General features: G+C 38.8%; 1 protein-coding gene across 2 annotated transcripts; it reads right to left on the bottom strand.

The window, feature by feature from the left end:
• Nucleotides 1-437: 437 nt before the first annotated feature.
• Nucleotides 438-20,796, bottom strand: cers3a (ceramide synthase 3a). 2 transcript variants are annotated; one of them, XM_040002170.1, is made up of 11 exons: nucleotides 20,670-20,796; nucleotides 18,845-19,026; nucleotides 18,231-18,348; nucleotides 12,023-12,141; nucleotides 11,886-11,943; nucleotides 11,663-11,713; nucleotides 10,891-10,983; nucleotides 4,495-4,623; nucleotides 3,755-3,861; nucleotides 3,430-3,583; nucleotides 438-2,625 (listed from the first exon to the last, which is right to left on the bottom strand). In XM_040002170.1, the coding sequence occupies exons 2-11, from the start codon at nucleotides 19,015-19,017 to the stop codon at nucleotides 2,437-2,439; spliced, it is 1,191 nt and encodes a 396-aa protein (XP_039858104.1). In that variant the 5' UTR covers nucleotides 19,018-19,026; nucleotides 20,670-20,796; the 3' UTR covers nucleotides 438-2,436. The 2 variants fall into 2 exon arrangements, with proteins under 2 accessions (XP_039858104.1, XP_039858105.1); XM_040002171.1 differs by lacking the exon at nucleotides 20,670-20,796 and adding an exon at nucleotides 19,665-20,659.
• Nucleotides 20,797-22,278: the final 1,482 nt, after the last annotated feature.

The following is a 22,278-nucleotide window of genomic DNA, read 5'->3' as shown; positions in this document are numbered from 1 at the left end:
GAACTCAGAGTTGGAGTCAGAGCAATTTCCCTGAAAAAGTATTAATGAACTTAAAGGCAGAAACTCATCATTTTATTTTCATTCTGAATGAGATTTTTCAAATCAAGTAATATTTTTTTCAAGAACTCATGGGGGCAGTTGTGCCACCTGAGTGGGTCAACTGAGCCACGGGTTGCAGAAATGATCCCCGGCTCCTGCAATAGATTTAAATATCTCACCCAAGGATACTTAAAACCCTTATTTACCCCATTGCTTTGCAAGTGATACTGCATGTGTGAGAAAGTTAGGTAAAAGAGCTTTTAAAAACACTGTATATGTGTGAGATCAGGTAAATGAAATGTGTCCTAGAATTATATAGAATATATAGAATTAAATAGTTTTGAAATGAAAAACAGTGACAATAAAATAATAATAATAATTCTCTTACACAATGTGGATAATGTAAGAGTAAACTTTATCAGATTTTTTTCTTTTGCACTTGGAAAGCCCATTGGCTCCTGACATTAAACAGTAACACTGATATGCAGCTGATCAGCCAGGTAATCTTCAATGTCCAGAAATTTAATTTAACAAGTTTGCTGATGCTCTCTTGAACAATACAGAACACTATGAATGGTATAGTCAACAAATGTCAAAAAACAGTCCAGGGTACAGATGTGACAGCGATATGATTAGAGTTACAGCACAAAACAAACTTGATGGGCAGAGGAAGAGGAGAATGAAGTACAGGACGTATCAATACTTGTTTTTGTTGTAGTATAAAACTGTATCGCCCGCTTTAAGGGTCATCCTTTTTGTGGAGCAGACTGCTGGTTCACATCAAGGTCCAGCACACTGTAACTTGTAATTTCAACTGCTGAAGCAAATTCCATCTTTTAAAAGATGTACTTCCTTTAAGAAAAGAAAACGAACACAACAGTTTATGGACAAATTCTGGTTTGGGGTGAAATTGTGACAACTGTGACAATGACAATTCCTCACAACTGGGTTTTGACCATATAAATTAAAAAAAAAGCTTTTTCATTTTGCTGTCTAAAACCTATAACACTTTTTATTTTTTTTAGTCACTGGAGAAACAGCAACAAGTAGCACGATGCTTTTCTTTGGCCTCATGGTGGCATTGTTGTCTTACTGTCACGCTGAATAAGAACCAGATGTTTAAAAAAAAGGCAGACGACAAATAAAATTAAAGAAGTAAAACATGAGTCCCAAACAAACTATTTCAGTAATGTATTTCAGTTCCCCAGAGTTACTAATGCACACATGCTTCAAAACTCATCTGCTTTTCTGTAACTTGCCTCTTTCAGACAGTGAACTGCTTATGTTTCCAGGAAGACCATGACATCTGAAAAGCTGATAGAGGCAACAAGGATGCTACTTTTTCCCTACAGCTCATCTTGTAAACTCACACTAAAATGTTGTTATGACCATAATCAGGTGACTGTGGGATTTCTCTGTGTTTTGAATGAATACCTAACATGCTAGGATTCGAAGTTGACAGTTGTCGAAGTTGATTTGGTCTGCGACAGTTACTGCAGTTATCAACCCAAGTTTAACCATTATTCCAAGTGTTAGTGGGAGTGGTTTGTTTGTTTGTTTTCTTTTTTTTCACTTTGGAATGGAAACAAACAGGTTTCATTTTAGTAGAAAAGAAAAAATGTGATACAAATGTGCTCATTATCAACATTCTATTCATGCTTTCTAAAAACACAGTACCAGTACAATAAAAAAAAGTTGAATAAATATGGGAATCATTTTAAAACTTTTTTTGTAAAATGCAATCTTTGTGTGGTTGACCAAAGTAGGTATTGCAAAATCTAATAGAAAACTGGATTGTAATAGATATATTTAAGAAGGGAAAATAATTAACTTAAATCTGAAAAACATCTAAACCTGGTCATGTGTTCGTGTTGAAGTTGTTTTCAGACATAAATACAGCTCTGAATCTTCAATTTTTCAGCTCCCTGCTTCTTCCCTGATTTCTGTTTTTGTTATGCCTCCTGCATTCGATATGCTGTCTTAACACTATCCTAAACTGGTTTTTATTCGGCTATTCCTAATGTATTCTGCATGTAAGAAAGGTAAAATTGTGGAACTTGATTCTCCTGATATTCTCCAGATTTTATGTTTAAAAATAGCTTTAAACACATTTACAGCACGATTTTGCAGAGGTGCTCTGTGTAAGAGTCTGTTTTGCTCACACGAGGCATGTTTCAAACTCGAATTCTGTTGCATAGTCAGAGCTTTTTGAGTTTCAAAATCTGAAAACAATGTTTAAGTGTAGCTTTCTTGTCTAAATTTTATGGACTGTCGTGGAGGGCAACAGTTGGGCTGTGTTACTTAATGCATGTATATGTGATATGTTTGGTTTTTGATAAGCAAAACACAAAGTCTATTTCAGGATTATTCTCCTGTACTGAGAGTCGTGAATACGAGTCAGCACACAGTCTTTGACCAGCAGATGTTCCCTGGTGGAGATAAGGATCTAGACCCTCCGTTCTTGTCATACTTCTTATCAGCCACCAGTGATCCGGCAGGCTTGTGCCTTTGTTCAACTTCATCCTGTGTTGAGCTGCTTTCGTCCCCATCTTCCTCTTCATTGTCACTTCTTTCATCTTTGGTTAGCTGAATGAAATGATTACAGTAAAAATACAGAATGAAAAACATGATGGGAAAATCAACAGAAAAGGAGACTGTATTTAGAAAAAAGCTGCCAAAGAGGACAAAATGTCTACTTGAAAGCAGATTTGAAATCTGAGATGCAGCAGAGAACTCTGGGTGGCAGTTTGGCTTCCTTTCAATGTAAAACACAAAGCTTTGTTGAGCACTTTGAAGCCTGAACATTAACATTTTGCTCATCACAATGCAGGTTTTTTAACAATGTAGTGACATATTTGGACAAAATGATGCATTTTAAAGTTATCACGTAAGAGTGATCTGTATTTATAGGATGCAAAGAACCACATACCTGCTATTTAAAAGATCCATTTTTGCTAGGCGTGTTGGTTTGAGTTACTAACTAACCTTTTGAACCATGTTTGTGGTATGTTTGGAGTATTTCAGTGAAAATTGCACGTTTTATTAGCTTTCTTACATCACTGGGAAACTAGGTCAGTAAGGTACTTAAAACCTACTTGATGGTCTGGCCTTTACCTGAGTTCTTGAAGGCTCTGGATGTTGTAGGGCTGTCTTGGTTGACATGCCTCTGCAACATCGCAGAGTTTCTTCATTAGTCAAACTTTGAACGCAGGGTACATGTTTTAATTCTGGTTGGGGAACATTGGACCAGCTCTTTATCATCTCAAGGACGTTCGAGTTTGCCCACCCAGTCCACATGTATTTTATGGCCCTCTGAGTATCCTGTGGGTGTTCTTTAGGAGTGTGGGGTGTAAAGAGAGACGTGGATAAATACTGTCACAGCAGACTTACTGTGCCAAACATAAATTTCCTGATCATGCGTAGAATGAGGTAGGCCCAGAAAATGTGCAGACAAAGCAGGACCACCAGCATTGTGTTGAAGAAGTAGTAACCAAAGAAGGCAGGGTAATAGAGAACAGGGTAGACCCAAGTACAATGGATCAGCCTGAAACACAAGCATATCAAAAATGTAAAGATCTGTTACATACTAAATGTAATACATTTATAGGAAATCTGCTTGAGTATGAATGAACAAAGACAAACTTAGTTCACTGGTTACTTTAGACTTAATTTGAAGAAAAAAAACACACAACTTAAGTCTTATTTATCGGCTTACCAAAATGGAAAGATGATCAGTCGTGTTACCATAAACACTATGGCAAACAAAACAAAGAGAGTTTTGCAGGTTTTCTCCCATTTGGCATAGTTGAATAATTTGGCAGACTAAAAGAAAAATGAGTTTTACCATTAATTAACAACACACATATACACACAGCAGGTTTTATGTAGGATAAAGACCCAGTAAGTCCCAACAATCAGTTGACCCGCATGAGAAGGCACTTGGTGACAGCGAAGGAAAAACTCCCTTTTAACAGGAAGAAACCTCTGGCAGAACCAGGTCAGCCATCTCCCACGACTGGTGGAGAGTGAAAAGGGTTCAGTGAAGTAGAAACACTTCCATCATATTCTAGATCTCAAATATTTTCTTTTTTTTAATATGTGGCACACCACAAAGTAGCAGAAACAGGTATTGGCACTTTGCATGTTTTATCTGTTTTCTGACAATTCACAAGAGAAAACTTCAAAAAGTGTATTTTTGAAAAATATCACCATGTGGTCATTGTTCAGAATACGTTACTGCTTAGGTGAGGACTCATTTTTACCCATGCTGCTCGTTTTTGAGCTAAGATTCCTTTTGTGTCACAACTATTTTCATTTACCTGCAATACCAGGTGGATTTATTTTGAACTGTAAGCAGTGTCCAGTTACTAAAGGTTAATCTATACCTTCTAACTAATGACATTTGCAATCCCCACATGTTAGAAAAAAACAGACAAACACGTGGCCGAGACTGACCTCTAGGAAAACATCGGAAGCATCATGGATAAGCATAACCAGTGTTCCTACACGGATGTAGTTGACACACCAGGAAAAGGATAAGAGGACCAGAGTGGCCAAGTGGTGGATGATTTGCTCCTTAAAGTCCTGATGGAGATAAGAAACACACAAAAACACACAAAGAAAACTCCAATCAACACAGGGAGCACTGTTTCATCACAAATCATGTTTGCATATTAACAAAGGTACATGTTGTTAAATGACAGAAGGACAAGCAAAGCAAAGAGAGAGAGAGAGAAAAATACAGAAAGTCATGACGCAGAAAACAGCGCTGACTCTGCCAAGTTAAAATAAATAAATAAACATTTCTAACGTTATTTACACTTTTCATAATAGTGGAACAAATTTCAGAATGCATCAATTATAATAATACCATTAAATATAAAAAATACCATAAAAGACAGGAAGAATTTTTTTTCCATTTCCTGCATTCTAATAGTTATCTTTGTACACTCCAACAGAATCTAATTATCAGGAGGCAAGGTTATTATCGTTAACGAAAACTAACGAAATAACGAAAACTAGAACGAATCATTTTCGTTATCGGAAATAAAAATAAAAACAAGACTTTGCAAAAAAATGAAAACCAACTAAAACTGTAATGAGTGTTCACAAAACTAACTAAAATTAACTCAATTTATAGCAAAAATGTGTTTAGTTTTCATTGATGTGTGTGTGTCATACAATAGTCTAGGGTGAAAATGAAGTGTAGTTTTCAGGTTTTTTTCTTGCTGTGTCACATTATGCCAGCAGGTGGCAGTACGTTAGTCGAATCCAATTTGGGATTACTTTGAATATGACTGTGTTTTGGATAAAGCAAGTGTCTTGTAGTGGAAAGAGACAAATTATGCGGGACATTTCTAAAGGGGAAAAAATCCCACAAACCTTAAAGTGCACTTGAAAAGCTCGCACATATATACAATAAAAATAAATAAATTTAAAAAAAAAAAAAAAAAAAAAAAAAGCTTGCACAAGAAGGCTACCCTAGCTTACCTTGAGAAAGTAAGGGAGCACACTCAACCCTCATCCCCAGAAACAGAAGCTAACCCCAGGCAAGGCAGCGTGATGCATCCCGAGACAACTCCACAAAAAAAATTAATGCAGTGCTTCCAACAGCGAGCCGATGGCTGCTGGTTGGTCAATTTGCAGGAACATCACAAGCGAGAGGAAGCGTTGATGAATATGTTTATTGAGACTACGATATCTACACAACTGTGTGAGTCAATTGCCTTCAAAAAGTTTAGCAATTCACTTGAACCAAAATTACGAACACCCGGTGCTGCAAAAGTTAATAGTCTCATTGGGGCCAAGATATATCTTTTATAGTTGCCTGCTATCAATGGTTGTTCATCTGCCCTATTTTTTTTTTTTTTTAAGAACCCAGAGGTTCCCCATAGGTGGGAATGTGAGTTGTCTGTCTCTGCGTGTTAGCCCTGCGACAGACTGGCGACCTGTCCAGGGTGCAGGGTATGGCAGCTGGAATAGCAACATACCCAAGGATAAGCAGAAGAGCATGACTGATATGATGAAACTGGGATTTTGTTACACTTAAATGTTGCAAACAACTAAAACTATAACTGAAATTAATCAAAACTAAACTGAAACTAAGGATTTTCAAAAAAAAACAAAAACAAAAAAAAACTAAACTAGCAAACAAATGGTAAAAACTAATTAAAACTGATATAAATTTGAAAATCTGAAGTCAAAACTAAATAAAAATAAAAACTAATGAAAATTGCAAAACTATTAAAACCCTGTCAGGACGTTTCATGTATTAGAAAGAAAAGGGAAACTTCTTCACATGCCTGATCACAATAGGTTAAACATGTTTTTTTTTTTTTTATCTTTCTCTACAACAGGTAGCATTGATAAGACAACTCATATGTCTTCAGAAGGGCTATAGTGTGTACTGGAAAGAAAGGGACCAAGCACCGAGTCTTAAAATTAGATTGAATAGATGCTTGGACTGTTTTCTTTGCCATGTTGCTATGACTGATCAGTAGCTCTGCACCCAAAATGCCAAGATTATATCAGTCCATCAGTGTGGCTGGATATCTGTTCTCACCAAGCCTGCTGTTTCTATGAAGGATAGCATTTTATTTTCAGTAAACTCTTTAAAATGCAGACAGTAAGACACAGAAAGTAAGGTTTAATTGTTTGTTTAGCTTTCATGTATGCCCACTCTCTTCTGTAAGATTTTCCTTTCTCTCACGATCATTTCTTAGTACTACGTATGTTCATTTTGTACAAATAGCGATTCAAATAATTCCATTAGAATGTCAGTTAAACATCTGGAATATTGATTTGGTCAGTAAGGTAGTAAATGGGGTTGTTAATCAGTTTTAGCTTCTTCGGTTTCAAGAGGAGCAACAATGAGACAACCTCCAAAACAATTCAATTCAATAAAACTTTATTGATCCTGAAGGTTGACCCTGAAGGAAATTGGGTAAACAATGGTATTACAAGTGGAGGCTACTGACATTTTTCCCTCCACATCTGTTCGGATTGTTTTTTCACTGCTACTTCCTTTTGGCTAGGATAAGTATCACTACTGGTAGCATGACGCAATACCTGGACCCTACAGAGGTTGCACAGATATTTCAATCATCCAGGATGGCTCATCAATATGTACCATTGGCAGAAGGTTTGCTGTATCTCCTAGCAAAGTCTCAAGAGAGGAGATACTAGGAGATAGGCTGTTACTCTAGGAGCCCTGGTAGAAGGTCTTCAACCATCAGGAGGTCCAGTATCTGCTCTTTTGTGCATGGAGCATGAAGAGCATTGCCAGAGTCCAACAAAATGACCCCCAGCAGGCCACTTGTGTGTGTCTCTGACCAGACAATCAGAACCAAACTTCATGAGGGTGGCCTGAAGGCCCTGTGCTCACTGCCCAGCACCATGGTGCTCGATTGGCATTCACCATACAATACAAGAATTGGAAGGTCCTGCACTGGTGCCCAGTGTTTTTCACAGATTAGAGCAGGTTCATGTGACAGACATGAATGGGTCTGGAGAAGCAGTGGAGAACACTACCTGAGTGGAGAACACTACCTGAGCTACCTGTAACATCGTTTAGTATGACTGGTTTGCTGGTGGATCAGCGATCGTGTGGGGAGGAATATCCATGGAGAGACAAACAGACCTCTACAGGCTAAACGGTAAATGGACTAGTTCTTATATAGCACTTTACTACTCTGTCTGAGCACACAAAATGTTTCATGCAACTTGCCTCATTTATCAATTGACACCTACAGGGAGTGCAGAATTATTAGGCAAGTTGTATTTTTGAGGAATAATGTTATTATTGAACAACAACCATGTTCTCAATGAACCCAAAAAACTCATTAATATCAAAGCTGAATGTTTTTGGAAGTAGTTTTTAGTTTGTTTTTAGTTTTAGCTATTTTAGGGGGATATCTGTGTGTGCAGGTGACTATTACTGTGCATAATTATTAGGCAACTTAACAAAAAACAAATATATACCCATTTCAATTATTTATTTTTACCAGTGACACCAATATAACATCTCCACATTCACAAATATACATTTCTGACATGCAAAAACAAAACAAAAACAAATCAGCGACCAATATAGCCACCTTTCTTTGCAAGGACACTCAAAAGCCTGCCATCCATGGATTCTGTCAGTGTTTTGATCTGTTCACCATCAACATTGCGTGCAGCAGCAACCACAGCCTCCCAGACACTGTTCAGAGAGGTGTACTGTTTTCCCTCCTTGTAAATCTCACATTTGATGATGGACCACAGGTTCTCAATGGGGTTCAGATCAGGTGAACAAGGTGGCCATGTCATTAGTTTTTCTTCTTTTATACCCTTTCTTGCCAGCCACGCTGTGGAGTACTTGGACGCGTGTGATGGAGCATTGTCCTGCATGAAAATCATGTTTTTCTTGAAGGATGCAGACTTCTTCCTGTACCACTGCTTGAAGAAGGTGTCTTCCAGAAACTGGCAGTAGGACTGGGAGTTGAGCTTGACTCCATCCTCAACCCGAAAAGGCCCCACAAGCTCATCTTTGATGATACCAGCCCAAACCAGTACTCCACCTCCACCTTGCTGGCGTCTGAGTCGGACTGGAGCTCTCTGCCCTTTACCAATCCAGCCACGGGCCCATCCATCTGGCCCATCAAGACTCACTCTCATTTCATCAGTCCATAAAACCTTAGAAAAACCAGTCTTGAGATATTTCTTGGCCCAGTCTTGACGTTTCAGCTTGTGTGTCTTGTTCAGTGGTGGTCGTCTTTCAGCCTTTCTTACCTTGGCCATGTCTCTGAGTATTGCACACCTTGTGCTTTTGGGCACTCCAGTGATGTTGCAGCTCTGAAATATGGCCAAACTGGTGGCAAGTGGCATCTTGGCAGCTGCACGCTTGACTTTTCTCAGTTCATGGGCAGTTATTTTGCGCCTTGGTTTTTCCACACGCTTCTTGCGACCCTGTTGACTATTTTGAATGAAACGCTTGATTGTTCGATGATCACGCTTCAGAAGCTTTGCAATTTTGAGACTGCTGCATCCCTCTGCAAGATATCTCACTATTTTTGACTTTTCTGAGCCTGTCAAGTCCTTCTTTTGACCCATTTTGCCAAAGGAAAGGAAGTTGCCTAATAATTATGCACACCTGATATAGGGTGTTGATGTCATTAGACCACACCCCTTCTCATTACAGAGATGCACATCACCTAATATGCTTAATTGGTAGTAGGCTTTCGAGCCTATACAGCTTGGAGTAAGACAACATGCATGAAGAGGATGATGTGGACAAAATACTCATTTGCCTAATAATTCTGCACTCCCTGTATTTATACAAGCACTTTTTTCTGTGCTTTATTTCTCCACTGAAGTGCTTTCTATCTAACATTCACACACATTCATACTCATGTGGATGCATCGGAGAGCAACCTAGGGTTAGTATCTTGCCCAAGTATACTTGGCTTGGCAGACTGGAGCAGCCATCGATCAAACCACCAAACTTCCAAACTTCCCATACCTCCTGAACTACAGTCATGGTGCAGTAGGCCCTGGGTTCCTCCTTGTGCATGACAATGCCTGGCCTCAAATGGTGAGAGTATGCAGTCAGTGCCTGAAGGATCGAGGAATTGATACCACTGACTGGCTCCCATGCTTGCCTGACCTAAGTCCAATAGAACACCTTTGAGACATTATGTTTCAGTTTATCCAACACTGCCAGGTTGCACCTCATGGAGGAGCTGAGTGATACCCAGGTATGGGTGAGGTCTTCTGGTTAGGTCTGTCTTCTAGTGAAACAGGTGTTTGAAGAGGAGCGGGAAGAAATAACACTTATGTACTCCCACCCCCTTCAGATATTTATAATTCAGTCATGTAGCTGAGCAGCTGCTTCCTGAGTATATGTAATACATTATATAACAATGATAATTTATCACACTAGAAATATCTATATTGAAAAGACCTCTTGTAGCTTAATGCTGCCCTCATCCCTGTACTGCATAAAAACCACATCTTTATACACTGATTTAAATTTGTGGACATTTGGACATTGCTTGTGCTTAACCTCACACACAGACACACAAAAACTTTTCCTAGTAGTTCTCACCACAACTCATAGCCCCACTGCAGAGAGAGAAGTGTAATATATAAAACTGTAACAATACAACTGAGCGTAAGGCAGACAAGACAAGAGACTATCAGAATAAAACAGGAAACAGAAAGTGAACTTGTGACACCAAGAAAAGATTGACTACAAAGGAGACGCTGATGGCAAGACACATGGATGAGAAAACCAGAAACTAGAAATAAACGCAGACCCAACAGAGAAAACTAAACTATACAGAGTTAGCACTTAAGTCATCTCTTAGATGCAGCAGAAAGAATCACGAGTCCACAACAAACTCAAAGATCCAGAGACGCAGGAACACTGAGTACCACTTTGAGTTGCTGCAACTAAATGTTGGGAAATGGACGAGCCTGCCGCTGCCGCTTTTTCAATTTGATTCTCTGCTTTTGAATTCAGGTGTCTGTAGGCTGATCATTTTAATTTCAATTCCAACAACATAGCATCCTTTCCAACAAATTACCCAGTCTATAAGAGTACGAGTCTGCTGTGTTTTCAAAGTCTTCATTTATTTTCTTGAGCAGTATGTATAATTGCATTTGTTGAGTATTGAATTTGTTGAGATTCAAATATTAATATTAGCCTGAAGTTTCGGAAAAAATAATATTACCTTTTTTAAGAACACTAATACTCTTTCACATATTTAGAAATGGTTAAAATTATACATTACATATTATATAAAGAAAAAAAGAAAGCAGATGAAGGAACTGAATTGAAGTTTGTGGTCTCTAAGAACCACTACTTACCTTCCTCTTGACATCAAAAGCAACACTGAAGAGAAGACAGCCATAGAAACTCATTTCCAAGATATAATACCAGTACTGAGACTCTAGCATGGTCTGCAGACAGGGAGACAAAGAGACAGATTCAAGAAGACGGGACAAAATTATAATCAGTTATACAGACAAAAGGTTTGTCCCATAAGGTTCTGTTTTTTTCCCCCTAGACCTTAAGGCTAAAAATAAACTGCAGAGGAATCTATTGTTTACACCAATTGATGCTTCTGTTAAACACTGAAAGAAAAGGAAATCTGAGTACTAGTAATTAAAGTCCCACATGGCAAGAAACATGGCAGGTTTACAATCCTTTCACACATTAAAGTATAGCCCTGTTTTTTTAGTTTGTACTGATTGCAAAAATAAATAAATGTATTGTCTGCTTTGTCTGAATGTCTGCTGAACTTCACATCTGTAGTGGTGTACAGAAGAGAAATTACAAAAATGTGTGATGCCCAAAAATCTATGGACCTAACCGGATGTTAGACGGACATCTATAAGTAGCGTGGGATGGATGATTGGATAATTGGATCCATCATCCAATTGGATGATGGATCCAATTGGATGATGGATAATTGTTAGAATTCTGAGTTCTTTTTTGTTTGTTTTTTACTCTCTTTTTTTTTTTTATTGCCCTTGCCTGTGTTTTCCGTATGTTTCCTCAGTGGTTTTGTGGTTTTCTGTGTTTTTGCTCTTGATGATTGATTGATGATTATGGCATGTGGGAGAGTATGCAACAAACCTGCTTGGGAAAACCTGTCCATACTTCCCTAGTATCATAAAGCCATTCTTTCTGCAGAAAAAAAAGGTATTATATTTGTACAGGTAATGCAAAATAAAGAAGAGTGGTGAAATGTTAAGTTATAAAGAGCTGTTCAGACAAAAGCCTAATGAGTAAAGAGACTTAATCATTTAACCATCACTGCCTTGAGTTGGAAAAATGTTGAAATGGTTATGTTACTTACATCATGCAGTGCTACCATTCCTCCAATAAATGCAGACAGGTAGAAAACAAATCGCCAGCTGTTGGGACACAATAAAGTTGCTGTTAATATCAGAATAATCGCAAATACACACACTCACAAAAGCAAAGCGTAGTGACCTGGCCTCTGTGAATTTCTTCAGAACTCCAGGGCGGTCCTGTCTGCGTCTTCTTCTAAACCAGCGCTCCACTTGTCTCGTGGACAGACTGCTTTTCTTAGACAACCCATCAATGTCAACCTGGTATTAAATACACATGCAGACAGACACAAAAACACATGCAGGTTTGTTTACATATGTGTATCGTGTATGTGCTTAAATGTATATCTCTAGCCCGCTCGTTTCAGATACATAAATAATGTAGTTTTGTCAAAACTGCAGGAATCTCTCAGGCACATTTGCAAACAAACTCTGGAAAGTGTGGAGTCACACTTCAGGCTGTTGAAGGTAATTAAAGAGCAGAAATATATCCACAAGCTTTGAGACATCCTTGACTTTCACTGCGAGAAACAGTAGCTTGCAGTCAGCAGAACTCCAGAAATGTATCAATGTAATTTGTCGTGATTTGGTAATCTGTTAATAATGTATATCACTTATGGAAAATGTGCATGTCCGCTGACTCAAACCAGTACAGTTTAAAACAAATATGTTATATTTGTGCATTTGTTTATAATGAAGGTGGCACAGTGGTGGAGTGGTACACACTGCAGCAAGAAAGTCTATGGTTCAGATCCAGTCTGGTCTCATGTTCCCACTCTCTACGGGAACATGAGATTGCATCAAAAACATGCATCAAGAGGGAGGGGTGGTTGGTAGGTAGGTAGGTAGGTAGAGGGATACTTTATTGAACACAAACACATATACAGTGGCCCCTCGCTATAACGCAGTTCACCTTTCACGGTCTCACTGTTTCGCATTGTGTTCTGCGTCCTGATCGGCTGTAGACAATTGTCAATCAATCTCGTGCTGTGGCTGGATTTTGCACTGTCAGAGGCCCCTGTGGGAGCCTTTGGTTTCATTCTTTAATACTGGACTTATTTTTCTACCAAGGTTTGATCTTTGAGAGTTTAAACAAGAGAGAAAAGTGTGAAAATGTTCATGCCTGTCTGAGAAAAGTGTATAAAGTGTGTAGTGAGGGGTTTTACAGCCTTAAAACATCTATAATAGCTGTAAAAAATAAAGTTGGCTACTTTGCAGATTTTACCTATCGCGGAATATTTTTAGAACGTAACTCCTGCGATAAATGAGCGACGACTGTACCAAATACACTAACAGAAAGCAAACTGGCTACACCAAGTTACAAAAAAAAAAAAAAGACAAGCATTTGTACAAGAGCTGTACAAACCTAGCCTCCTAACTAAAATACAGTAAATAGTTGTGGAGCAGTGATGAACTATCCCAAAATAAGTGAAATAAGTAAATAACTGTAGTGCAATGACAGTCTAACCACCAGAATTGTACGACCAGCAAAAATGAACAGTCCTTGAGTGTGTATGGGCAAGGTTGTGAAGGGGCCCATTAGTCCACCTTACCCCTGCGCCTGACTGCTGTGTTAGATGTATAGTCCTTGGAACAAAGGACTTCCTTAGCATGTCTGTAGAGTGATAAGAGTCTGCCAATGAACAAGCTTCACTGCTTGTTGAAGCTTAAGTGTTGATCATTGTCCATGATGGACAGCAGCTTGTTCAGGGTCCTTTTCCCTGCCACCAATGTAAAGAGCCAGCTTTCTTCACAGCTTGTCCAGCTTGTCTGTTGGCATCTCTCTTTCTCTTTTGGATGCTGCCTCACCAGGACACCAGCGCACAGAAGAGGACACTGGTGATGACTGACTGGTAAAATATAAACAAGAATTTGCTGCAGATGGTAAACAACCCCAATTTCCTCAGGAAGCTCAGCCAGCCCTTTTTTGTAGAGTATATCTATGTTCACTAACCAGTCCAGTGTGGTATCCAGACAGAGTCCCAGGTACCTGTAGGTACTGACAAATTCCAATTGATACAGGTAGTGCAGAACGCCTAGCCCTGCGGAAGTCTACCTTACGTCAGTTTACAAAGTCCAATCAAGCTCCTATACTCTCCCTCCTGTCCATCCATGATATACCCAACTATAGCTGTGTTATTAGAAAACTTCTCCACGTGACATGTTGCAGAGTTGTAGCTGAAGTCAGCCATGTACAGGGCAAAAAGGACAGGAGGGAGCACTGAGAGAGCATTTTTAGGTCACCAATGCTGCTGACCACGGTCTCTGAGGTGCAGTCTCTCAGCCTCACAAACTGTGTGAGGTTCGCTATTGAGGATACCAGGAGTCCAGCCCCATCTGCAACAACTAGTCTCTCAGTAGTGGGGATTGTATAGTGTTAAATGTGCTGGAGAAAGGACTTCCAGGTCGCACAATGGAGGTAGCTACGTAGAACTACTGCTTCTGGCTCTTTTTGGTCAAAAAGCCCCTGAAACTCGAAATACTAACAAGATAAAAAGCTAACTAGGATGGGGCTATGGTGAATGACAAACACGGCAAGGTGAAAACCAAGAGAAGGGTGATAACTATGACTGCAATGTATACTGAAGAAAGTGAAGCTAACGAAGATGGCGACATTTTGGCTAGTGCTGGGGCTAATGCTAGCAAAAAAGAATGAAATGGAGGAGAACGTCAATATTAACTTATCAATTTAAGGTGATACTTATGGAAATTAGGGAATCAGAAAAGAAAATGTGCAACAGTTTGAAGAAGTTAAGGCCAAAGTGTGCAAAACCAGCGCAAGACTCAAGGAAGCAGAGAATCATATTTTGGACATGGAGGAGCAGATTCAAACAATGGAGGATGCTGTTACGGCGCTATTAAAACTACAATCCAAACTCAAGTGACAAATCACCGAAGGATAAAGTTGGGAATGAAGAGAAAAGCGCTCCCACTACTCGGTCCATTACTGCACGCTTTCTGAGTTATGAGACAAGAGAAATGTGTAATATTTAGAACTATTGCCTTGTCTTAATCGAGATGCAAGTAGTGGTTCATGTGCAGTGTGGAAGAATTGTGCGAGGTGGACTTCTAATCCTGGGCCCCACTCCGAAGTGTGTGGGTCAGCCCACACCTGACTTATTACATCAGGTCTTACAGACCTGAAAATCCTGTTTTATTTTCTTATTATCTGTTTGATTGTTATCTTGTTAACTGTGGTTCTGAGCAGTTTGGAGAAGCGGTATTGTTATGTTTATTTTGACAACAATGTTCCATCTTAAAAATGGCAAACACTGTTAATATCCTCTCCTTTAATGTAAATAGAATAGTCAGCCCACAAAAAGGTCCAACATACTGTTTAAGGTAAAGAACGAAATGATTCATGCAGCCCTCCTACAGCAGACGCGTTTGTCAGATAAAGAACACAAAAAACTAGAACAAGGTTTTTGTTAGTATGCCTATTCATTATCACAGAGATCTGGGCACTGTAGAGATTTAGCAATTTTAATATCACAACAGATCTGTTTTGAATATTTATTTGATATAAGGGATAGGGAGATCCGATATGTATTGGTAAAATGGAGAACTGATGGTTTTCCACCCACTACCCCCAATATATATGCAACTATAGGAATGACTGGGCTTTCGATAAGCACATGTTTGAGCTGATCTGAAACTGAAGCAATGTTGATATGTGGAGGGGACATGAATATAAGGCTATCCAAATTAGAAATTTCTAAAGCACATATATAGTACAGCAAAAATGGAAAATAAATTGCATTATTATAATATGTATTATTGACATCTGGAGAGATGCTAATCTTTCTCGGCTCCCCACTCTACATACTCGAGAACTGATTATTTTTTCACATTTAGTAAGGACCAACATAAAGTTAAAACCTGCGACATTGGCAGAACTGACCCATACTTTTAGGAAAATGACAAGGGACGATGTGACAACGTCCATGGGGCAAAATTATTGCCTACATTTCCCTAATTAAAAAGCAGAAAAAAGAGAAACTTGGAGAATTACAATTAGATCTCAAGGAAGAAGTTTAAGGAAAAAGTTTATTTTCCTTAATCAAAATTATTAAAATAAATAAAGTGGTTAGCTTTTAAGCTAAGAAAGCACCAAGTGGATAGTACCATCCATAAAATAAAACACCCTAAAACTGGCATTATACATAATGGTATTATTGAAATACAGCAGAGTTTTGAAACATACTATAAAGATCTGTACTCCCAGCCTGACCTAAATAACGGTATGTCCCAATTCATAGGCTGCATCCTTCGGAGGCCGCGTTTGAGGGCTGATTACATCACAGCCACGCAACAAAGGCTGTCCCGATTCAAAGGCTGCTCCAAATGCGCCCTTCATTTCCCTGAATTTGAAGGAATGGTGGGTGTATGCTTTGTGGCCCAATCTATCCCAGAATTCATAGCACGGCCCAGCCAATTCCAGTTTCCAACAATGGTGGCAGCTACTTAGTTTTAATATTACTGTTTTTACTCTTTCTGGGTCACAAAATACATTTGTAAGATATTTTCAGGTGAGAATGTAGCTGTGTAAACGTCAAATATCTGCTCAGTTTTACAAGACACCACATATTTGCAAAAGCGCGCCGACATTTTCAGAGACGTCTGTTACCAGCTCGATAGCTAGCCGGGGGTTCAAGGCTCACTAGAGCCGGCGAGAACACTGGACTACCGGCACATCCTTTTCAGACTTCCCGCTGTCTTTTGCTACTGGGGTTAAACATGATATATAAGTCACTTAGATAACTTAAAAGTTTTATTGTTTGGCTTTTTCGCAGTGTTTTATTTGTTCCCGAGTAAATCGGTTTGGCTGAGATTAAAGTTATAGTTTTCACACAGCTGAATAAATGTCAAACAGAAAACTGATTAAACAGAAGTGGGAGATGGTCAAGAATTGACTCCAATGTCCTGTTATATATTAGCGAGCGGGGAGCAGATGGCTGAGTTTATTAAACTGGTGATGCAAATCTGAAGGCTAGACCCGTCCCATTTCACAGCCTCGCACTTCCGGCCTTCTCGGTCTTCAAAGGCCCATGTAGACCGCGGAGGCCAGTTCCTCCGAAGGATGCGGCCTAGGACTTGGGACATAGCTAACGATCACTGATCATTGGTGAATTGTATAAGGCCTACGGGGAGGAATTAACTCCTAGACTGAAGGCAGTTTATAACTGGGTCCTTAAACAAGGGGAGGTTCCCCCTTCATAGGAAGAAGTGACCATTTCTGTCATTCCAAAGGATTGAAAATATAAATTGAACCGTAGCCATTATCGACCAATATCAGTATTAAACCTTGATTATAAAATATACATTTACATACTAGCCAAACGACTTGATAATATTATACCCAAATGTATTAATCTTGACCAAACTGGGTTTATCCATCAGAGGTAGACCCAAGACAGTATTAGAAGGACTCTCCACATCATACCATCCATCACTTCTCTACCACTTATCCTTGGAGGGTCGCGGGGGGGCTGGAGCTGTCTTAGGGCAAGAGCCAGGGTACATCCTTTTTGACAAGCTTTTGACAGAGAAGACACAGAAGAACGAGCCATGGATGGCAAATTAAAGTTGTATCTGAGGACCCTGATAATCCCTGGATAAAATTAGCTTTTAAGATTTGGAGTGAGGTGTGCAGAGAAAACTAACAAACAAGGCTGATGTTAAGATGGTGTGCTTTTGATACAGAGTTTCTACCTAACTGTGATGACACAAGATTTCGAGAATGGACATTGAAGGGCTTCTCTTCTTATTTTACATTAATCCATTTCTTTCACAAATTCAGGTTTTCAAACTCTTCCAACGTCTCCCTCTCTATATCTATATGTCTCTGAGCTACTGGGCTGGAATATCATAAAAATGGCGGTAAAAACAGATACAATCATGCACTCGTGTCTTCAACCCAAATACGGCAGACATGGTGCAATGTGCCGAGGGGTACACGACCGGCTGATGTGCCACAAACATTTGACTGTTGTCATTTTTAGGTCATAGTAAACAGATGCTACTGATTCTTTGAAAGATGAAAGCAGCAATTACTCTGAACCGAGGAAAAAGCAGGCCTTCACAGTAGATTATTAAATGAAAGAAACAGACATTATCAGTACAGTGCAGTAAAACTATGAATACACAGAATAATGTTAAACATGCTAAACAGACAAATTGTGGAACATAACAAAATGGGAATTGCTAAACTCTGTGTAATAAATGACATACTACATTATGTCAAGACTTTTTTTGTCAAGATGTTTCTATTTTTTCAGACCTAACAATACCAAAGGTAAACAACATTAACATTTTGATTGTCAGGACTAAAGGTGTGTGACTTGGTTTACCTGAGCAGGATTTCGACACTGACTAGTGTAGTAGAACTCCAAGATAGAATTTTCCTCAGCTTTCAGATAGACTCTCTGCTTGATTCCAGCAGAAACTGCAAGTGGTGTTGCTATCCATCTGAAGTACCATAAACATAAGCAAAATGAAATTCAGCACATGATGGAAAATGACATTTTAAGGAGAACAGGTATATTGGGCTGTTACTTCTGTAGCCATGGCTGCGCTTTGTTTGTTAGGCCTGTGGCTGCAACATTTGTTGGTTTGTTTTGTTCTTTTTGTTTTATGTGTGTGTGCAGTAGCGATTGTGCTGGATGGTTGTGCTGGGATCAAATCTATCAGAGCCACACTCCAGGTTAAAGGTGAATTTTTCCATAGCAACACAAAATGAACTATAGTAGCAACTGCCCAATCAGAACAATAACTATATCCAGCCACAGTATCACCTGTCACAACCAGGAAGACTGGTAACAATTGTGCTTACTCCCAGCAAACACTGTTGATGGTTCACGATGAACGATTAATGAAAAGCAAGTAAGTGAAGTGTTAACCCACCACCACCCACTCCTTTACTGGAGTAGGGTTAGGTGGTTTAGGTGCACAATTTGGAGCTTACCTTTCAAACAGGTATCTGATGAGTAAAAAGGCTAAGGCATAGGGGAGAGTCACATAAAGATTGGAGGCTTTGGCATAGACCCGGCCCTCTTTGTCTTCCAGGTCAGCCCATGTTAGGCCCACAGGCAACCATAGACTGTCTGACCAGAAGCATTCATACAGTGTGTCAAACATCCCTCCTCCCTAAGGGAGCCAAAAGGTTATACAAACAAAAGAGAGGTCATGATATTAGTAGTCATGCAGTACTAATATATATATATATATTTATATATATATATATATATATATATATATAATATATATATACACACACACACACTTTCCTTTACCTTACATGGGCAGCAGTATGGTAAAATGTTACAGTTACTAAAGTCTACATACAGATCTGTTCAGAAAACAAATATTGACTTATTGATCCTTTCCCTGAGATCACTCCCACACTTTTTCAACAAGGCCTCTCTAAACACAGAAAGAAAGAGTGCTGAAACAGGCAAGGAGTGCCTCACTTGCAACTTGGCAACATATAATTACATTTGAAAGCACTTTTTTAATAAAGTCCAAATAAAGTGATGATAATCACATAATAAAATAATGTGAATTTCAAGCCATCACCAAATGGTTTCATTTCATTCAACAGTGTTTCATAACATCTCCGTTTAGAGCTGGCTGCATTCACAGGGATCATTTTAAGAGAGCTTCAGTGCCAGCTTATTCTGATGCTGAAACTTTGTGCAACACAACCCTCTTTTAATGTTAGCCTGCACAAAACCTTTCAGCAGAAAGCCCAGCTTAACAGAGAGAGTTGATAACTAACATCATACCTGTTATATCCTACTGGGTTTTTCAGGTAAAGCAAATAAAGCTTGGCTATTGACCTTCCTTGGCAGGATACTCCTATGAAGATCAACCTTTCACAAAGAATACGTTGTTGACTGTGTCAATGCCCACGAACCTACTGTAGATTTACTTGCATCACATTTATCTTTACAACAGTTCCCTGTAGCCATATTAGCACACTGTTAAGGAAGCTTCGCATTATAACCCCCAGTCGATAAGGGGACAATAGTTTTCATTACGGTTGTTACTTCCTCTATAAATACTTCAGCTGAAATCTACTGAGAATTGATTCGGTGTGCATGACATGTTCACCCTGCATGCTACAAACACATATCTCTAAATTTGCTGTTTTGTCATCAACGTGGAGTAGTTTTGAATACTTTAACACATTTATAAAGTTTATCTTTAATAAACACAGCACTAACAGAAAATGTAAGAATATGTATTAAATGTGCAGAAAAGTAAAAAGAGTAAAATAATGTCAAAGTAAAACTAAATGAAACTTTTAAATCACCTGACTTTGTTCACCCATTAGCTCAGGCTTGGTCTGTTAGCTGTTTGTTTAGTGTTTCAAGTGACATTAAAGGAAATTTGCCTCTAGTCAAAGTATAATTTCACAGTCATAGCCATTACCCTTCTTCATAGATGCTGGTTTTATAAATGTGATATGCTATACAGATCCTTTAAGTGACCTTAGACAAATATAGCTTCTTAAACAGCTTACCGCTATATATTTTTTTTTTATTTCAAGGAGGCAAACCACATAACTCAGATTTACTGTGATCTTGCTGAGAACAGAGAATCTATTCGTTACAAACCACACCACTAACTGCAGAAAAGCCTGGATCAAATATCTCCTCCTGCCCACAGTTCTAGTTTAAACACAATAGATATCTAGCAAAAACTTGGAAATATTACTCATATTCAAAGGAAGACACGCAATTTGCTTGCTAGTCACATTTCAAGGTCACAGTAAAACAAAAGCTTACCTTTTCACAGCCAGATAGAACAGGTAAGGGAACTTTTCCACATCAGCTGACTGCTTGTGTTTGCTGTGGAATATGAACACAGATGGGAAAGTCCTACGTTGCCCCCACCCCATCCCCAAACACACTCACACACCTTACCACCACCACCCCCACCATATGACAAGCAATCAGCCACTCTTGTCTTTGTTTGATATGCTTTAGGGTCACACCCACCCAGCGACAATTATCTGGGAAGGGCTTTCAGGAAGTGGAGGTAGGCTAGTGGATTGCCACAACACACAGGCTTTTTTTTTTTCTTCTCTCTGCCCTCAAAGGATCTAATAACATTGTTTGTACTGTGCTCCTGATAAAATACAAAAGACAAGTTCTCTGACAGAACAAACCCTCCAGGAATAGAAACTGGAAAATGTAAAAATATCCCAGATACTGTATATAATAGACATATTTCTTTAAAAAGAAAGACTAAAGAAAGAAAGAATATTTGCTAAAGTTTACCTATGTTTTATTTTTAAACTTTAGGGTGTGTGTGTGTACAGACGGAACAAATAGCACCAGGACTCTGTACTAAGCTAAAACCAATAGAGAGCTTTGATGAGACTCTAAATTAATCATTAACATAACATAAAAATGAAAAGGTACCTAAAAGTTCCTATTAGGACCAAATACAATGAAACAAACACCTTTGTTTCCTGAGGATATTATTTGCTTTTTATTCATTTGTAGTCATCTCATATGACCTCATTTTTCATTTTCCTACATAAACATTTAGGATAACAAAGGAAAATGTGGTGGCAAGCTAAAAAAATTTTTTTTAACATTCAGATGACTCTTAAAAAACTGAGTCTCTTTTTACCCTAAGGATACAAAATGCCACCAAAAATGTTATATAGTCAGGTTTTTTAAATTTAAAAACTTAAAAATTAAAAATTAAAAAACTTAAATTTAAAAGTCGATTCAGGATTTAGTGAATTGATATCGCTTTATTCAAGCCAGGGGCGGAGCGTGGGGGTGGCTTACTGGGCTTAAGCCCGGGTTGTTTTGTCAGAAGCCCGGGGTATTTTGGAGTGTAATTTTTTCATAATTAGATGCCTGGCTGACAACTGTATAAAACAAAAAGTACACACAATATTCGAAGCACATAGTGCACACTGTGGGAATTTACAACTGTGCGTGAATCCCCCCTGATATTGGTATGATCCGAGCTCAGGCACTAAGCAACTGAGCGAGGGGGCGGGGCAGCTGCTGCCTGTGAGTGCGCTGTTGGAGAAACGGAGCCAGCCATACTAAGGAGAGCTTAAGTTTGACCAGGTACCAAAGCAAATCATTCATACCGTACAAATAATGTAAATATGACGGTGAATCACAAAAGATTGATATCAAACTGATCACTTGACCCATTTTACGTTACTTGCTCTTCAAGTGAATCAACAAATGGCGAAATGAAAAGCCGAACAACAACAATGCTGTTTCTGAGAGTCTCAGCTTACATGTGTGTTTGTTTCATATTTTCAGTTCTTACCCTCCCCGGCTAAATAAATCGGTTTCAGTTATGTACTGAAATATAAGAATGGACTTTAGAGGCTTCTTTCAAAGAAAAAACTCAGGTAAA

Source organism: Simochromis diagramma, unplaced genomic scaffold (genome assembly GCF_900408965.1).
Source record: "Simochromis diagramma unplaced genomic scaffold, fSimDia1.1 OVJJ01000430.1, whole genome shotgun sequence".
In the NCBI taxonomy this organism is placed as follows: Eukaryota; Metazoa; Chordata; class Actinopteri; order Cichliformes; family Cichlidae; genus Simochromis; species Simochromis diagramma.
The sequence above is the reverse complement of the archived record's forward strand: the minus strand, read 5'-3'. Positions and strand labels throughout refer to the sequence as shown.